At 42.6% G+C, this 19,155-nt stretch overlaps 1 protein-coding gene across 1 annotated transcript in view; it reads right to left on the bottom strand.

Annotated features, from left to right (window-relative positions):
• ablim1b (actin binding LIM protein 1b) overlaps positions 1 to 19,155 on the bottom strand; it is a 148,628-nt gene that overhangs the window by 51,953 nt on the left and 77,520 nt on the right. The window contains exon 5 of the mRNA XM_041859342.1: positions 11,489 to 11,615. Coding sequence (XP_041715276.1) covers positions 11,489 to 11,615 — 127 coding nt within the window. The remainder of the gene's footprint in view (positions 1 to 11,488; positions 11,616 to 19,155) is intronic.

The following is a 19,155-nucleotide window of genomic DNA, read 5'->3' as shown; positions in this document are numbered from 1 at the left end:
CCTTCCACCGCAGATAAGGAAGGCCGACATAATCGGATGAGGTGGATTGAGACGCAGCCCATGCAAAACAGATATCTCTAGTTTAAACTGACGGATTTTGATGGGTATTTTTAAAATTATGTTACTTAGATTAGAGTGCGTCAATAGACTCTTCAGGATTAATGGAAAAATCTTTCTTTAGGGCCAAATTTGAGCAAATTCTAAAATTGCGATTAATCGCGAATAACTAATGCCATTAAACCCCTAAGGTCGAATGTCGCCCCGTGGAAATCAAATTAGCATAATAAAAACATCTCCATAAAAATCTGTCCGTTTAAGCTAGAGATATCTGCATTGGATATCTGCCTATGTTGCACTTCTGCATCTCTGGTGAAAGGTGACAAAGGTAGAGCGGTGTTTGTCAGACCATGAGATATCCCGAAAATCGGGAGATTTTGTTGTAGGCAGAATGCATCGGAGTAGGATTCTATTGCATTGACAGGCACGACTCAGGCCCCTACTCTACACAGACGGGTAACCAATCAGAGCTGCAGTAGGCCTATATGCAAATAGACCATTGCCATATATGGATCTGTGCCATTCCCAGTTTTTTACAGCATGATGGTCGTGAGTAAATGCGCTTGTTTTGAGAGCTAAATGTAGCGATGTGTGTACATTTGTACATTTATTCATATCCTTTGCTAGTTAGTGAGTTATTAGCCCAGTTATAGATCATTTGTAGTCAGCAATGGGTGAATGATTGCTTCCTACAAGAGCACAAAACTTGTGAATTTCTAGACATCATTGAAAAGCGGGTCAGGTAAAGAGCTTTTTTTTTATATCTTGAAGGGGCAGTGTTGTATTTTGAGACAGGCTTGAATAAGCAAAGTAACCAATAGGCAGAGGGTAGCATAATTTGTCTGATTCTCTGTAATAATGGTATGAGAATAATTATGTATTTTATTTTGCAAAGTGGTTTCTTGCATTAAACAACACAACAACATTTTCAGTCACCTCCTTGTCTGAAGGACAAGTGGATAAACAGCTTAATGCCAAGCCCTGCATGTTTTTTTGAAAAGTCTCATGGAATGTAAGCCTACATTGAACACCACACATTGGCTGAATGATAGAACAGCTATTTCCATGTTAAAATGTTAAGGAATGCATTTTCTCCATTGTTTTCAAATCAAATCAAATCAAATGTATTGGTCACATACACATGGTTAGCAGATGTTATTGCGAGGGTAGCGAAATGCTTGTGCTTCTAGTTTTTTGATGGTATGCCACTCTGGTAGGTCTACATTATGATCAAATAGCCACTGTAGCCTAGACCACTGTTAAAACGAACTTAAAGCGGGTACAGCCTCAGCGTTCACAGTAAATGTGCCGGAAGTTGCATTTGCTGCTCAGCAGACCTGAAATTTGCTCAGTGATGAAACAACTTAGAGGGAACATTGGTCCCCAGAAATTCTGGTGGAAAAAATGGGGTCCACGCTGTAAAAGTTTTAATATCACTGGCCTAAAGTGTAGCCTGTTTGCCAGATAGACATTGGAGAAAATGGATAAGACACACCAATATCAACACAAATCACAGCACAGGGGTTAACCAACCAGAGGCGTCCCGTCATTCAGGGCAGGTGGGGCCTGTTTTGCATGTTATTTTGGCATTAATACGTGTCACATATCAGTTTGCAAAGAATGTAAAAATATATACACTGCTCAAAAAAATAAAGGGAACACTTCAACAACACAATGTAACTCCAAGTCAATCACACTTCTGTGAAATCAAACTGTCCACTTAGGAAGCAACACTGATTGACAATAAATTTCACATGCTGTTGTGCAAATGGAATAGACAACAGGTGGAAATTATAGGCAATTAGCAAGACACCCCCAATAAAGGACTGGTTTTGCAGGTGGTGACCACAGACCACTTCTCAGTTCCTATGCTTCCTGGCTGATGTGTTTGGTCACTTTTGAATGCTGGCGGTGCTTTCACTCTAGTGGTAGCATGAGACAGAGTCTACAACCCACACAAGTGGCTCAGGTAGTGCAGCTCATCCAGGATGGCACATCAATGCGAGCTGTGGCAAGAAGGTTTGCTGTGTCTGTCAGCGTAGTGTCCAGAGCATGGAGGCGCTACCAGGAGACAGGCCAGTACATCAGGAGACGTGGAGGAGGCCGTAGGAGGGCAACAACCCAGCAGCAGGACCGCTATCTCCGTCTTTGTGCAAGGAGGAGCACTGCCAGAGCCCTCCAGCAGGCCACAAATGTGCATGTGTCTGCTCAAACGGTCAGAAACAGACTCCATGAGGGTGGTATGAGGGCCCGACGTCCACAGGTGGGGGTTGTGCTTACAGCCCAACACCGTGCAGGACGTTTGGCATTTGCCAGAGAACACCAAGATTGGCAAATTCACCACTGGCGCCCTGTGCTCTTCACAGATGAAAGCAGGTTCACACTGAGCACATGTGACAGACGTGACAGAGTCTGGAGACGCCGTGGAGAACGTTCTACTGCCTGCAACATCCTCCAGCATGACCGGTTTGGCGGTGGGTCAGTCATGGTGTGGGGTGGCATTTCATTGGGGGGGCGCACAGCCCTCCATGTGCTCGCCAGAGGTAGCCTGACTGCCATTAGGTACAGAGATGAGATCCTCAGACCCCTTGTGAGACCATACGCTGGTGCGGTTGGCCCTGGGTTCCTCCTAATGCAAGACAATGCTAGACCTCATGTGGCTGGAGTGTGTCAGCAGTTCCTGCAAGAGGAAGGCATTGATGCTATGGACCGCCCGTTCCCCAGACCTGAATCCAATTGAGCACATCTGGGACATCATGTCTCGCTCCATCCACCAACGCCACGTTGCACCACAGACTGTCCAGGAGTTGGCGGATGCTTTAGTCCAGGTCTGGGAGGAGATCCCTCAGGAGACCATCCGCCACCTCATCAGGAGCATGCCCAGGCATTGTAGGGAGGTCATACAGGCACGTGGAGGCCACACACACTCCTGAGCCTCATTTTGACTTGTTTTAAGGACATTACATCAAAGTTGTATCAGCCTGTAGTGTGGTTTTCCACTTTAATTTTGAGGGTGACTCCAAATCCAGACCTCCATGGGTTGATCAATTTGATTTCCATTGATAATTTGTGTGTGATTTTGTTGTCAGCACATTCAACTATGTAAAGAAAAAAGTATTTAATAAGATTATTTCATTCATTCAGATCTAGGATGTGTTATTTTAGTGTTCCCTTTATTTTTTTGAGCAGTGTATATTTGAGATAATAAAGCCGCTACAAACATGGTCTCTTTTTTGCTTTCTTGAGTAAAGCAGCTCCAAAATGTAGGTGTTTCAGCCTAGCTCAGTGCTTTCTGTGGTGGGGCAACCTGCGGAAAATACGGAGCGTAGGGGTTGCTGATGTTCTCTACTTGCACCGTGATTGGCTCAGTGTTCAGTCACTCATGGGGACACTACGTCGCCGCAAAATCTACGGGTAGAGCTAAAAAATTCAAGCCCCTTGGGTGCTGCCATAGAGTTACATTAGAAGTGCCCATCCAAGAAGGCTCAAGGTCATTGGTCACAGATAAAATGACATCAAATCACGTTATATCTACTTTAGCTTTGATTGGACTGATCATGTCAACATTATACTTTCTATATCTTAGCAAGCAAGCTAGCAGTCATCATTATGAATCATATCGACAATCTACTGGCAAATACTTTTCAATCCTTATCATATGAAGAGAGAAATTATGAAGAGGAATTATAGATAAAATGTATCGGTGCTCATCGGCCATTGGACATAAACATTACACAAGCAGTTGGAAATCGCAAATTCAACACTGGCTAACTGCAAGCCTTGCAAAGCAATCACTAGCCTTCTATTCAGTGGAGTGGGTGTGTGGTCCAAGTCTGGGTTTAAGGGTCTCTTTTCCAAGTTTAAAAGGATAAACATTCAACATTGGCCATGCTGTCAATCCAGCATGACTTCTGCCGCTTTCAAAACAACTGGAAACTCGGAACTGGGAAATCCCAGACTTCAGTGAGGTCAAGACAACTGGGAACTCGGACAAAAACGAGCTCCGACTGGGAAAATACGTTTTGAACACCCAACCAACTCGGAATTCCAAATCGGGAACTCAGGCCTCTTTCTAGAGCTGACATCATGATTCGACCTTGTTTTTGTCCGAGTTTCCAGTTGTCTTGAAAGCACCATAAATCCAGAGAATGCCAGACTTTGATGACAAAGTTTGATGACAAAATTTGCCCATGAAGGAAGAAGACTAGAGTGAGGGCGAGTAACGGTACCATGGAAAGCCCCGCTGTCTGTAGGCATTTATTGAAGAAGTGTCTGTGTGGCCTGCAGCCACAGGTAATAGCACAAGGTGTTATTGAGCACGGCATGTTATTTTATATGTATAGGAAGTAGCGGCAAGAGAACCGTTGAAGATACATATGGTGCATAGGATGTAACGACAAGAGAATCGTTGAAGATGCACAGAGAGAGTAATAAGGGAGATTACTGAGTGTGTTTGGGAATAGTACTAAGTGAATGTGGATTTGAGAGTTGTTTGAGTGTGGAAAGGAGGATTGAAATTTGGATAAAAAGTATTAAGAGAAAAGTATAATGGGTTACTAGAGATTTGATGAAGTAACAATGGTAAAAATAATAATAATATACATTTACATTTACATTTACGTCATTTAGCAGACGCTCTTATCCAGAGCGACTTACAGTTAGTGAATACATATTTTTTTATACTGGCCCCCTGTGGGAAACGAACCCACAACCCTGGCGTTGCAAACGCCATGCTCAATCAACTGAGCTACATCCCTGCCGGCCATTCCCTCCCCTACCCTGGACGACGCGGGGCCAATTGTGCGCCGCCCATGAGTCTCCCGGTCGCGGCCGGCTGCGACAGAGCCTGGATACAACTTGTATACTCACACGTAGATGTACGTAAGTGGTTTAAAAAGTATTAAGAGAAATGAATAGTATAATTGGTTACTAGATTTGATAAAGTAACAATGCATTAATGTATAATGGGTTACTAGAGACTTATTATGGACAGAGCCCGCCATCTACAGGGGACTGCTAGACAGTGCCAGCCCAGTTTTAATACATGTTTTGATCCCAGAAAGTTTATCTCTTCCCTTCTGAATTGGCCAATATGTTCTATAGATTTTGCGCATTACATGGTAATCTTCAAATAATAGACATTTAATAAGTGTGAAGCAGAAAGTGAATATCCAACAGAAATGTGTAATAAATATTAAGAGTAACATTGTTAGGGTAGAATAAAATGAAAACAATGCCTTCCAATTTGGAGAAAGTTATGTTTGTTTTGTTTTTAAACCTTGCAATAGGGGTAAAAAGCAGAACATTGTTTGAGAGTGATCCGTGTGTATTAGCAGTAGTGATTGGGAGGGTCTTCAGAGTCCTAGTTGAAGGAAACAGATATGGAGACTAGTGAAAGTAACAGAGGGAATGGTACTATTAGTGGCTTTCAGATATCACTCTAATAATGCAATGTCTTAGTAATTTGAAGAAGTAAATGTTTCAATACAAGGTCACATGACAAACAGAGGGATTGAGCCTTGGGACATTATAATAGAGGCTGCCATCTGGTGTTTGGGTTAGAGATAAGCTTCCTGTCGAAAATAGGTAGTACTCACTGAACTCAAACAGGCTGTAAGGGACGTAGTGGGATATTTGGGACAGATGAATAAGATACGTTTTTGACCATTTCCAATTATTATTTCTCAATTCGATAGTTTGAATATACCAGTGATTTAAATAAGTAAGAAGGTAATGTCATCTAAAACAATAATATGTTTCCATTACATGAAACTGTGTCCAGAATTGAAGTAGATCCAAGTAAATGTTTTTAGTACCGTATTGAGCTCATAAGCCAGCACCAACTTTTTGAAGGTCCTAGCAGATTTGTTAAACAACAGGTTTCATATTTTGACTAGTTGATGTTACAGTCAGTACAGATAATATGTCAATGCAACAGGTCAAAATGATAAGATTACAAGAAAGGGGCTCTGGGATTTTTTACTTTAGAAGGTGCCTATTCAGCTTAACGGGACACTGTATCATCTGATGTGTCTGAAGTATAATTCTGTATGCGCATGGTTTTATCAAGACTTCCTGCCCAAGATGCAGTAAACTCAATTAAGATTAAGAATTTTTAGGACTAATTAAGATGTAGCGTAGTAAACTAAGTACATGTTTATTTTCTTTCTTGCAGGACTTATGGAATGTCCACTAACAAGTTTTCTGATGAGTTTACCAATGATTCTGTATCTCTCCCTTTGAAATGCTTTCTGAGGCAGGTGCCTTGGGAGAACAGTAAGTATAAAGGTAACCGAATCCGGCTGTTAAAGGAGCTCCAAATTAAGTAAGGCCTGGACATTTTGTTTGTTTTTACCACACACGCCAGCACCCACACACAACCCACCTGTTATGAATATTTACTAGTGGTGTTAATACTGTTTGATTTATTGTGTGGGGTCTTTTATTTTTTTATTTTAGTGGGTTTCTCACAGGTTAGAAAGGATGCACCTTAAAGGGTACACAAATGAAATGTATTGAAGTATCTATCTCACCAGAAAGTCAGAACAGAGGTCAGAGGTCATTCAACCCCATTAAGTGAGTGTTTCTTTCCCTTTTCTTTCCCTGTACCACATACTCATTATTTAAAGACATTTCAAACATTCCAAACATTTTGTGTACCAGGTTAACATTGAGTTTAGGTGGCACACATGTAAATTCTCTTGATAAGAAATATACTGAAAAACCCAACGTAAACCTGGTACACAAAATGTTTAGAATGTTTGAAATGTCTTTAAATAATGAGTATGAGGTACAGGGAAAGAAAACGGAAAGAAACACTCACTTAATGTGGTTGAATGACCTCTGACCTCTGTTCTGACTTTCTGGTGAGGCCTCTTCACCATCATTAGAAAGGCTAGAAACATTGGATGAGATTTAAATATAATATGTAAACACTGATAATTAGGTATAATTTTATAATTTATCAACAGTCCTATGTGTGATTCGGACCACGAGAGAGAGAAGGAGAGAGAGAGAGCGCTGCCCCTGAATGAGGGAAACCTGTCTCTAGTCTATTTTACTATTACCTTATGTGATACAAGTATTTCCTTATGGAGATATCAAGGGTTGTAATTCTAAATTTATTTGTTATTTTGATTTAACCGGCAGTGTTTTATTTTTATTTTACGCATGAATCACAATGTGAGTTGTGTCAAAAGGGAAGAAGTGTATTGTTGTTGTTGTTTTGTTCTTGTCTTGCTTCTGTTTTGTTTTTGTCTTGCTTCAATACAAATCTCACCAGATTGGGTCTGCTTGATGGTCGGGATTTCTCTCTAAGGATTAGCCCTCTAACTCCCTGACCCTGTAACTCTGCGTTGAGGTCGTCGATATGTGGGTTTCTCACAGGTTAGAAAGGATGCACCTTAGAAAGGATGCACCATCTAGATGGTTGTAAAGTCGTCTCAAATAAAACTGTGAAGGACCTCGGTGTTACTCTTGACCCTGATCTCTCTTTTGACGAACATATCAAGACTGTTTCAAGGACAGCTTTTTTCCATCTACGTAACATTGCAAAAATCAGAAATTTTCTGTCCAAAAATGATGCAGAAAAATTAATCCATGCATTTGTTACTTCTAGGTTAGACTACTGCAATGCTCTATTTTCCGGCTACCGGATAAAGCACTAAATAAACTTCAGTTAGTGCTAAATACGGCTGCTAGAATCCTGACTAGAACCAAGAAATTTGATCATATTACTCCAGTGCTAGCTTCCCTACACTGGCTTCCTGTTAAGGCAAGGGCTGATTTCAAGGTTTTACTGTTAACCTATAAAGCGTTACATGGGCTTGCTCCTACCTATCTTTCCGAGTTGGTCCTGCCGTACATACCAATACGTACGCTACGGTCACAAGACGCAGGCCTCCTAATTGTCCCTAGAATTTCCTAAGCAAACAGCGGGAGGCAGGGCTTTCTCCTATAGATCTCCATTTTTATGGAACAGTCTGCCTACCCATGTGAGAGACGCAGACTCGGTCTCAACCTTTAAGTCTTTACTGAAGACTTATCTCTTCAGTAGGTCATATGATTGAGTGTAGTCTGGCCCAGGAGTGTGAAGGTGAACGGAAAGGCTGGAGCAACGAACAGCCCTTGCTGTCTCTGCCGGGCCGGTTCCCCTCTCCACTGGGGTTCTCTGCCTCTAACCCTGTTGCAGGGGCGGAGTCACTGGCTTGCTGGTGCTCTTTCATGCCGTCCCTGGGAGGGGTGCGTCACTTGAGTGGGTTGAGTTACTGACGTGATCTTCCTGTCTGGGTTGGCGCCCCCCCTTGGTTTGTGCTGTGGTGGAGACCTCTGTGGGCTATACTCGGCCTTGTCTCAGGATTGTAAGTTGGTGGTTGGGGATATCCCTCTAGTGGTGCGGGGGCTGTGCTTTGGCAGAGTGGGTGGGGTTATATCCTTCCTGTTTGGCCCTGTCCGGGGTTTCTTCGGATGGGGCCACAGTGTCTCCGGACCGCTCCTGTCTCAGCCTCCAGTATTTATGCTGCAGTAGTTTATGTGTCGGGGGGCTGGGGTTAGTTGGTTATACCTGGAGTACATCTCCTGTCTTATCCAGTGTCCTGTGTGAATTTAAGTATGCTCTCTCTAATTCTCTCGTTCTCTCTTTCTCTCTGAGAACCTGAGCCCTAGGACCATACGTCAGGACTACCGGGCATGATGACACCTTGCTGTCCCCAGTCCGCCTGGCCTTGCTGCTATTCCAGTTTCAACTGTTCTGCCTGCGGCTACGAAACCCCTACCTGTCCCAGACCTGCTGTTTTCAACTCTTTATTGATCGGCTATGAAAAGCCAACTGAGAGACCTGAGCCCTAGGACCATCACGTCGGGACTACCGGCCGTGGTGACTCCTTGCTGTCCCCAGTCCGCCTGGCCTTGCTGCTATTCCAGTTTCAACTGTTCTGCCTGCGGTTATGGAACCCCTACCTGTCCCAGACCTGCTGTTTTCAACTCTTAATGATCGGCTATGAAAAGCCAACTGAGATTTATTCCTGATTATTATTTGACCATGCTTGTCACTTATGAACATTTTTGAACATCTTGGCATGGTTCTGTTATAATCTCCACCCGGCACAGCCAGAAGAGGACTGGCCACCCCTCATAGCCTGGTTCCTCTCTAGGTTTCTTCCTAGGCTTTCGCCTTTCTAGGGAGTTTTTCCTAGCCACCGTGCTTCTACACCTGCATTACTAGCTGTTTGGGGTTTTAGGCTGGGTTTCTGTACAGCACTTCGAGATATTAGCTGATGTAAGAAGGGCTATATAAAATAAAATTGATTGATTGATATGATAGAGTATACATGAATAATAATTAAAAAAATGGTTTAATTGTGTATTTTTATTCTCTTTGACATTTGTCTTAGAAATCTGTATTAACAATATTGGTAGTAGTAATAATTTGTCATACAGTGAATAGTTTGTCTGGATTTCCTGAATCAGAAATGCCCTTAACTAAACGGTTATGGCGAAGGTGACCACAGATGGTATCTAGATGCACGGAAGGGATAATTCGACCAAGAACAGTGTGAGCCTCACACCCTCTAAGCAGCTGAAGTAATGGTGACAATGGTGTTCACTATGGTCCTTCACCACATCTACCGTAAGACCTGAGTCCAAGCCAGCAACCTGTACACAGCATCCAGTCGAAGCTATCCACTGCCTTTTCTCTCATACCTTTTCTCTCAGGAGCAACATGAGTGCACATGGAGTGAGCATGGAGAGCGATCCCATTCAAACTTCTCTCATGCTGCTGGTGTACTGGTAGGAAAATGGACAAGACATAATGGACCGTAAAGGACAGTGGTGGCTCTGGTGAGAGATTCGTCTGCTTGGGAAAATCAGATTATTCCCAGACATTATCAAGAGCCTTCCACTTTGAACATGTGCCGTTGGGAGGATGAACGGAAACACTATCTGAAGAAGAAAATGAAGAAACGCCAGAAGAATGAGTGCCGGAAGGGAGGGGGGTGGTCAACCGTGCCCGTAATTGATTTAGGCTTATCCAAAATGGTTTATTTGAGGTATCAGGTTGATTGTGGAGGTCTGCACACTGCGAACTTTATAGTAATTTAGACAACAAATGCATTGAGATACCGATCTGTCATTAACATGCCAGTCGCGACAAAAGCTCCAGCTGAAATATCATTGCCAGAATCCATGAATGAAATTGTGTAATGAAACATGTGTAACTGTATGAAGCAACCCAGAGAAGGTTTTGAAAGGATGAAGTGTCTGGTTTTATGTGTTGATTTTGTTTACAACCCAGAATTAAGAGTTTGAAAGAGTCTGTGGTTTTATGTGTTGATTTTCTTTACTTACTCCTTTGATCGTTTAAGTAATAACCAAATGAATAAAACGTTATGATATTTATCACAGAGTGAGTGATAAGAGGAGGGAATGTGATGGAAAATGTTTGTGCTTTTTTAATAACCAATTTCTGTGTTCTATGTAGAAGCCTCGTGAGCTATTGGTCAGTCACATGCATGAACCAAACGTTAATTAATTATGAATAACGAATAAGCTAAATCAAGCAAATATAACTTGTCTGTGTAAGCAGTATATAAGAGAACTAACGGGACTGCCCCGTTGGAGCTCACTTCAGACCGGTACTTTATGCATCTAAATTTGACTGTGACCTCTCCAGCTTGCTGTTAATAAACAATGATTCATTTAAGATTGACTTCAGGTGTCCCTGGTGGTAATTTCCATGACAAGCCGATCTGCCAACTTCTGTCTGTAGCAGCTGAACAGTTTGGGCTACAGACTAAGGTGAGACTCTCACCAACACATACATAATGGTTGTTTTGCTCTAGGATGCCCACAGGCCTCACAAGACTTGTTTGAAGATCCCCCGGTACCAGATGAAAAAATGAATGGAAGTACTGTATATACTGTATGGAGACTGTTTAGTGCCAAAAATTAAAGGTTAAATATATGTAAAAAAATAAAATATATATATAACAAATGTTTCCTGAGCTTTCTTATATCTCTCAGATATAGGACAGATACATCAGAACAAACTTCCTTTAGATTTTTTTTTGGGGGGGACTATCTGTTGTTCCATGTAGTGAATCTGTTATTCAATGCGTTTGTATTGGCTAATAGCAGTAAGGTGTAATAAAATGTTTCATCAAATAATATCTTTATATCTTTTTTTTATACTTCAAGGTGTCTTAAAATTCCAAATCAAATAGCAAAATGATCCTTGGTGTGACCTTCTTAAAACAATTCCATATAGCTTAGTATAACTTTATATTTTCATATACCCAATCAGCCACCTATTTAGTGCAAGCACAGGTTTTCGGACACGGCCTAAGAGAAAGAAAGAGAGAGGACGGGTATAGAGATAAAGAGAGAAAAGAGAGGAGGAGGATTGAGAGTGGTGCAGTTGATGATTACTCACTTGCTGATGTACTCCCCGCTCAGCACTGTGCCACAGGCCTTGCACTTGAAGCAGCCAAGGTGCCACTGTCTTTCCAGAGCCAATAGGGCCTGGCCGTTCTTAATGTCCCTACCACAGCCTGCACAGTCTGAAACACACACACACACACACACAGACACACACACACACAAACTTTTAGCATGATCAGAAAAACTGAGGGCAGACATGGCAGACACACACAAGCACACACACCGCACACACACACCTCTGATTTATCTTTAAAATTCAACCGTTAGGTGGCGATGTGAGCTAATAGAAGAAAACTCCTCATTCATTGGTCCAAGGCCACAAAGTGATTTCTGTTTTTGATATACCACTATCAATACATGAGGCTCCAGGTTTTTACCCATAAAATATATAAATACATGCAAGTAATAGCAAAATATATTCATGTCCTACGCAAGTTGAGTTATGTAGAATAACAATACTTCACTGAGCTTGCAAGAAAGGCATTTCACTGTACTTGTGCATCTGACATTACAACTTCAAACCTTGATTAGCAAAAACTTTCCACTCAGAGCAAGAGCTAAAGGAGAAAGACCCTAATATGTTTTATATATGAAATTATAGCATTATCAGACACATTCAAGTTGTGTTGAGGTTAAGACCTTAAAATTAGCTTTAACTGTCATGTTCTGTTTGTATTCTGTAGCTTAAATCCCAAAATGTATTGTAAGTTTGCATGGAGTGACTAAGTGCTAACTGTTAATTTAGAGACACGACAATGTGTGTGTGTGTGTTTGCACGAGTGTGTGCATGTGTGTGAGTGCGTTCGCACGTGCTGAAGCATCAGTAAAAAGAACATTAGCCTTCAAATAAAGACCTGTGGTGATTCACCTGCCAGATAATTTATTTTAACATTGGAATTGGTAAAGTCTTCTCCCAACAGATACAGAACCGGCGTTGATGATCTAAAATTCCACTGCAACCTCAGTTCCCTTCATACAGGTTCTCAGTGTTACAAAAACAAAGGGCTTATCTGAGCTAAAGACTTTCATCAGTGAATAGTAATTTCCTCTTCCTTCAGAGTGAACAGAGTTAACTTAATGAAAACATTTTGGGGGACTTTTTGTGTGTTCGTGTGTGGACCGAAGAAGGAAGAAATTCGACTCTATTACCAGAGGAGTATGGTGAAGTTGTCCCAGACCGTGAGGATTTTCCCCACTAAAGGTTAAGGTTAGGTTTGGGGGAGGGGAAGCTGACCCTAGATCTGTACCTATAGGAAAAACGTCACCCTGGAGCATTACTAGACAGAGTCTGGCCCTAAGGTGAAAAGTGACATGAGTTTAAGGTTCCAGTTGATCCCTGCCTTAGAGACTGTGTGATCTGGTTGTAGCTGTGATGTTAGAGAGGGGTAACGCTAAACGTTTTTGTTTGAGCGCCAGGCAGGTATTCACAATCACGAGGAGAGAGAAAGTACCACTACCAGAAATACATACAGTGCCTTCGGAAAGTATTCACACCCCTTGACTTTTTCCACATTTTGTTACATTACAGCCTTATTCTAAAATGTATTACATTGTTTTTTCCCCTCATCAATCTACACACAACACCCCATAATGACAATGACAGCTATTTTTAGGTCTCTCCAGAGTTGTTCGATCGGGTTAAAGTCCGGGTTCTGGCCAAGACATCACTCCTGTGTTGTCTTGGCTGTGTGCTTAGGGTCGTTGTCCTGTTAGAAGGTGAACCTTCGCCCCAGTCTGAGGTCCAGAGCCCTCTGGAGCAGGTTTTCATCAAGGATCTCACTGTACTTTGCTCCGTTCATCTTTGCCTCGATCCTGACTAGTCTCCCAGTCCCTGCCACTGAAAAACATGATGTTGCCACCACCATGCTACACCGTAGGGATGGTGCCAGGTTTCCTCCAGACGTGACGCTTAGCATTCAGGCCAAAGAGTTCAATCTTGGTTTCATCAGACCAGAGAATCTTGTTTCTCATGGTCTGAGAGTCTTTAGGTGCCTTTTGGCAAACTCCAAGCGGGCTGTCATGTGCCTTTTACTGAGGAGTGGCTTCTGTCTGGCCACTCTACCATAAAGGCCTGATTGGTGGAGTGCTGCAGAGATGGTTGTCCTTCTGGAAGGTTCTCCCATCTCCACAGAGGAACTCCAGAGCTCTGTCAGAGTGACCATCTGGTTCTTGGTCACCTCCCTGACCAAGGCCCTTCTCCCCCGATTGCTCAGTTTGGCCAGGCGGCCAGCTCTAGGAAGAGTCTTGGTAGTTTCAAACTTATTCCATTTAAGAATGATGGAGTCCACTGTGTTCTTGGGGACCTTCAATTACATTTTTGGGTACCCTTCCCCAGATTTGTGCCTCGACACAATCCTGTCTCGGAGCTCTACGGACAATTCCTTCGACCTCATGGCTTGGTTTTTGCTCTGACATACACTGTCAACTGTGGGACCTTATATAGACAGGTGTGTGCCTTTCTAAATCATGTCCAATCAATTGCATTTACCACAGCTGGACTCCAATCAAGTTGTAGAAACATCTCAAGGATGATCAATGGAAACAGGATGCACCTGAGCTCAATATCGAGTCTCATAGCAAAGGGTCTGAATACTTATGTAAATAAGGTATTTCAGTTTTTTATTTTTTATACATTTGCAAACATGTCTAAAAATCTGTTTTCGCTTTGTCATTATGGGGTATTGTGTGTAGATTGCTGAGGATTTGTATTTATTTGATACATTTTAGAATAAGGCTGTAACGTAACAAAATGTGGAAAAAGTCAAGGGGTCTGAATACTTTCCGAAGGCACTGTACATCAGCAGAAGAGACTGCCTAGAACAGTGGTATTCAAAGTCAAGGTTGCGACCCATAGTGGGTTCGCCCCCCCCCCCCAAGAAAAAATATATAATGTATTATATTTGTAAAAAAATCATAATTAAGAGTACAGATTGTTGCATGGGACATATTTTTTATTTGTTAATGTTTTTTGTTTTTTGTATAAAAAATATATTTCATTGAGTAAATGTATTTATTGGTTTCTTTTCATTTTGATAAGAGATGAAAATGCAATGAATTGAAGGTTATTTGTTTATGTAAAAATCGAAATTTTCCTGAGCTCCCACTTCTCCCACATGCTCTCTGATGTCAACTACTAAGGAAATAACAGCATTTTCAGCAGTTAAATGCAACAACAAAACTTGCTCCGGTATTTATCAGTATGACGCGATCACAAAGATGACCATCAGACATCCATATCCAACCATAAAACAGCAGCAGGTAGGCAGCGCAACCATTAGACAGACATTCACAGGCCCTTATAGCTTGTGCCCAACACAACTGCACTACACGAACAGGCGACTTTTAGCACCACAGACAGCGACCCAAATGCCAGCGAATAGGCCTACTTGTAGACAGCGCTACTGATTGAGATATATACACAATAGACATGAAATGTAATAATAGTAGATAGCGCTACTGTGAATAAACACTTGCACTTACTGTTAAACAAAGTCCATCTGTCTATCCTTCTGGGTAAAGTCTCTTGGTCTCAATGCGATGTAGATGATGGCAAGGGATAAGAGTTGTCCTTGATCGGTCCGGTTTAGACTGTATGTCTTTATCTGTTTCAGCGCAGACAATGACCTCTCAACGGATGCTGTTGTGGCTGGTATAGTGAGGACCAGCTGCAGTAACTTTGTCGCCTCTGGGACAGTCTGTGTCAGGTCATGCTGGAACAAAAAGCTGAGGAGCTTCCAGGTGATTTGTCTGTACAATCTGACAAGATCAGCCATAAGTCTAAAGAAATCAAAGTACTTGGCATATTTTGACAGGCTCTCGTTTGCTGGTGTCAAACTTTTGTGACATTGTAAAAAAAAAAAATGCAGTCCGCTAAGCCAAGGAAATAAAGTTCACCAAACTGGCTCTCATCTGAACATTGATGTTGTCCAGTATCTTGTAGAAGATTCGGCCCCTCTACTCTGATTGGCTGTTTACTATGAGTTTCGCTTCTTGCCAGGCCCAGTTCATTACATTTCTGCTCGAATCGCTCATAGAAACGATCAGTCTTGTTGATGCGGTTCCAGTGCTTTCATTGTGTCACTGATATGAGTATGGCAGAAACCAATATCCATCACATTGTTCTGCAGAACATGGAAGAGCGCAGAACATGGAAGAGGCCATGAACAAAAACCAAACACGTTGCCAGTCTCTAAATGGGTTGTTAACTGTAATTATTTTCAGCCAAGTCATGAAATAGTTCTACTTAGTTGCCCCTGGGCCTATTTGAAATGCCAACTCCTGTTTATCTACACTCTTAGAAAAAAGGGTTTCAGAAGGGTTCTTCGGCTGTCCCCATTGGAGAACAATTTTTGGTTCCAGGTAGAACTCCTTTTGGCTCCAGGTAGAACCCTTTCAGGTTCCATGTACAACCCTCTGTGGAAAGGGTTCAATATGGAACCCAAAAGTGTTCTACCTGGAACCAAAAGGGTTCTACCTGGAACCAAAAAGGGTTCTTCAAAGGGTTCTCCTATGGGGACAGCCGAAGAACCCTTTTAGGTTCTAGATAGCGCTTATTTTTTTCTAAGAGTGTAGGTAGCATGATGTAGCATTAATTATCTAGGTCTTTCAAAATCTAACGATTCTCTTTTACCTTTGCATGCTGATGTTCAATATATATCCGTGAGCTGCCAAATGTCAAGAGTTATCTGGCTTTGGATGTGAGACACATATTTCTCATGCTTGTTGAGTGCTATAGGCAAGTTGTTCAAGTCGCAGTAACTGGCTCTTGTCCACATGCTGTCGCTAGTGGAGAACAGCAGGCAGCTGGCCCCCACAGAGCCAGTCTTTCTGTTGATACCACTCAGATTGAAATTATTGTGTTATTTTCTGTCCCTTTACCCACAACTGGTAAATTCCCACCTTGCTGTTAACCACCTACACTATACAGTATATTACATGACTGTTCCTGTAGCCACAAAACTCTCTCACAGACCTTTTCAAGGGCTCTCAACTCTCAACTAATTGTCTGCTGATGGTTGATGGGCTCATCATTGTATTCAAAATGGTTAGGGGTAGGCTTAAAGTGTCAGCATGCTTCAGTTTGGCTGACGCCTAGCCGAGTTCGAACGAGTGTGGTTGCATACTCCCTTAAAAGACCTTCGCTTGAAAAATAAGAAATAAGCAGCAATAGTACTGTTTGTCCATTTGGAGATGCCTTGCCAGTATATACTTCCTCAAAATAGTCAGAATTAATCTAAGATAACTTAAGAAATCTGCCATTTATTTTGATGTTTTTCCTGAGATCTTTGTTGCGCAATTTTACATCTAACTAAGATGTTTGGTGCAGTATTTCTCAATGAAAAATGTTGCATGAAAACGAGTCGTTGCTCGTTGAATGACAACAAATAATATATTGAAGAATCCCTACTGTTGACCAATCAGCAACGAAGGGGCGTAGACTTCGGCTACCAACTTCGGCTTGCCTCCAAAAAAAACTCACCGAAGTCCAAAACAAACAAAAAGTCACAAAACGTTGTCATACTATATACAGTGGGGAGAACAAGTATTTGATACACTGCCGATTTTGCAGGTTTTCCTACTTACAAAGCATTTAGAGGTCTGTAATTTTTATCATAGGTACACTTCAACTGTGAGAGACGGAATCTAAAACAAAAATCCAGAAAATCACATTGTATGATTTTTAAGTAATTAATTTGCATTTTATTGCATGACATAAGTATTTGATACATCAGAAAAGCAGAACTTAATATTTGGTACAGAAACCTTTGTTTGCAATTACAGAGATCATATGTTTCCTGTAGGTCTTGACCAGGTTTGCACACACTGCAGCAGGGATTTTGGCCCATTCCTCCATACAGACCTTCTCCAGATCCTTCAGGTTTCGGGGCTGTCGCTGGGCAATACGGACTTTCTGCTCCCTCCAAAGATTTTCTATTGGGTTCAGGTCTGGAGACTGGCTAGGCCACTCCAGGACCTTGAGATGCTTCTTACGGAGCAACTCCTTAGTTGCCCTGGCTGTGTGTTTCGGGTCGTTGTCATGCTGGAAGACCCAGCCACGACCCATCTTCAATGCTCTTACTGAGGGAAGGAGGTTGTTGGCCAAGATCTCGCGATACATGGCCCCATCCATCCTCCCCTCAATACGGTGCAGTCGTCCTGTCCCCTTTGCAGAAAAGCATCCCCAAAGAATGATGTTTCCACCTCCATGCTTCACGGTTGAGATGGTGTTCTTGGGGTTGTACTCCAAAAAGTTTTGGAACACTGTAAAGTCCATGGAAAATAAGAGCACTTCCTCCCAGCTGCCCACTGCACTGAGGCTAGGAAACACTATCACCACCGATAAATCTACAATAATCGAGAATTTCAACAAGCATTTTGCTACGGCTGGCCATGCTTTCCACCTGGCTACCACACCCTGGCCACCAGCTCTGCACCCTCCGCTGCAACTTGCCCATGCCCCCCCGCTTCTCCTTCACACAAACCAGACAGCTGATGTTCTGAAAGAGCTGCAAAATCTGGACCCCCACAAATCATCTGGGCTAGACAATCTGGACCCTTTCTTTCTAAAACTAGCCGCCCAAATTGTCGCAACCCCCTATTACTAGCCTGTTCAACCTCTCTTCGTAACGTCTGAGATCCCCAGAGATTGGAAAGCTGCCGGGGTCATCCCCCCTCTTCAAAGGGGGTGACACTCTAGATCCAAACTGTTACAGACCCATATCCATCCTGCCCTGCCTTTCAAAAGTTTTTGAAAGCCAAGTCAACAAACAGATCACCGACCATTTCAATCCCACCGTACCTTCTCCGCTATGCAATCCGGTTTCTGAGCTGGTCATGGGTGCACTTCAGCCACGCTCAAGGTCCTAAACGATATTATAACCGCGATCGATAATAGACAGTACTGTGCAGCCGTTTTCATTGACCTGGTCAAGGCTTTCGACTCTGTCAACCACCGCATTCTTATTGGCAGACTAAATAGCCTTGGTTTCTCAAATGACTGCCTCGCCTGGTTCACCAACTACTTCTCAGATAGAGTTCAATGTGTCAAATCGGAGGGCCTGTTGTCTGGACCTATGGCAGTCTCTATGGGGGGTGCCACAGGGTTCAATTCTTGGGCCGACTCTTTTCTCTGTGTATATCAATGACGTCGCTCTTGCTGCTGGTGACTCTCAGATCCACCTCTACGCAGACGACACCATTTTGTATACATCTGGCCCTTCATTGGACACTGTGTTAACAAACCTCCAAACGAGCTTCAATGCCATACAACACTCCTTCAGTAGCCTCCAACTGCTCTTAAACACTAGTAAAACTAAATGCATGCTCTTCAACCGAACGCTGCTTACACCCGCCCACCCGACTAGAATCACTACTCTCGACGGGTCTGACCTAGAGTATGTGGACAACTACAAATATCTAGGTGTCTGGTTAGACTGTAAACTCTCCTTCCAGACTCACATTAAGAATCTCCAATCCAAAGTTAAATCTAGAATCGGTTTCTATTTCGCAACAAAGCCTCCTTCACTCATGCTGCCAAACATGCCCTCGTAAAACTGACTATCCTACCGATCCTTGACTTCGGCGATGTCATTTACAAAATAGCCTCCAACACTCTACTCAGCAAATTGGATGTAGTCTATCACAGTGCCATCCGTTTTG

This window comes from Coregonus clupeaformis, chromosome 31 (assembly GCF_020615455.1).
Source record: "Coregonus clupeaformis isolate EN_2021a chromosome 31, ASM2061545v1, whole genome shotgun sequence".
In the NCBI taxonomy this organism is placed as follows: Eukaryota; Metazoa; Chordata; class Actinopteri; order Salmoniformes; family Salmonidae; genus Coregonus; species Coregonus clupeaformis.
The sequence above is the reverse complement of the archived record's forward strand: the minus strand, read 5'-3'. Positions and strand labels throughout refer to the sequence as shown.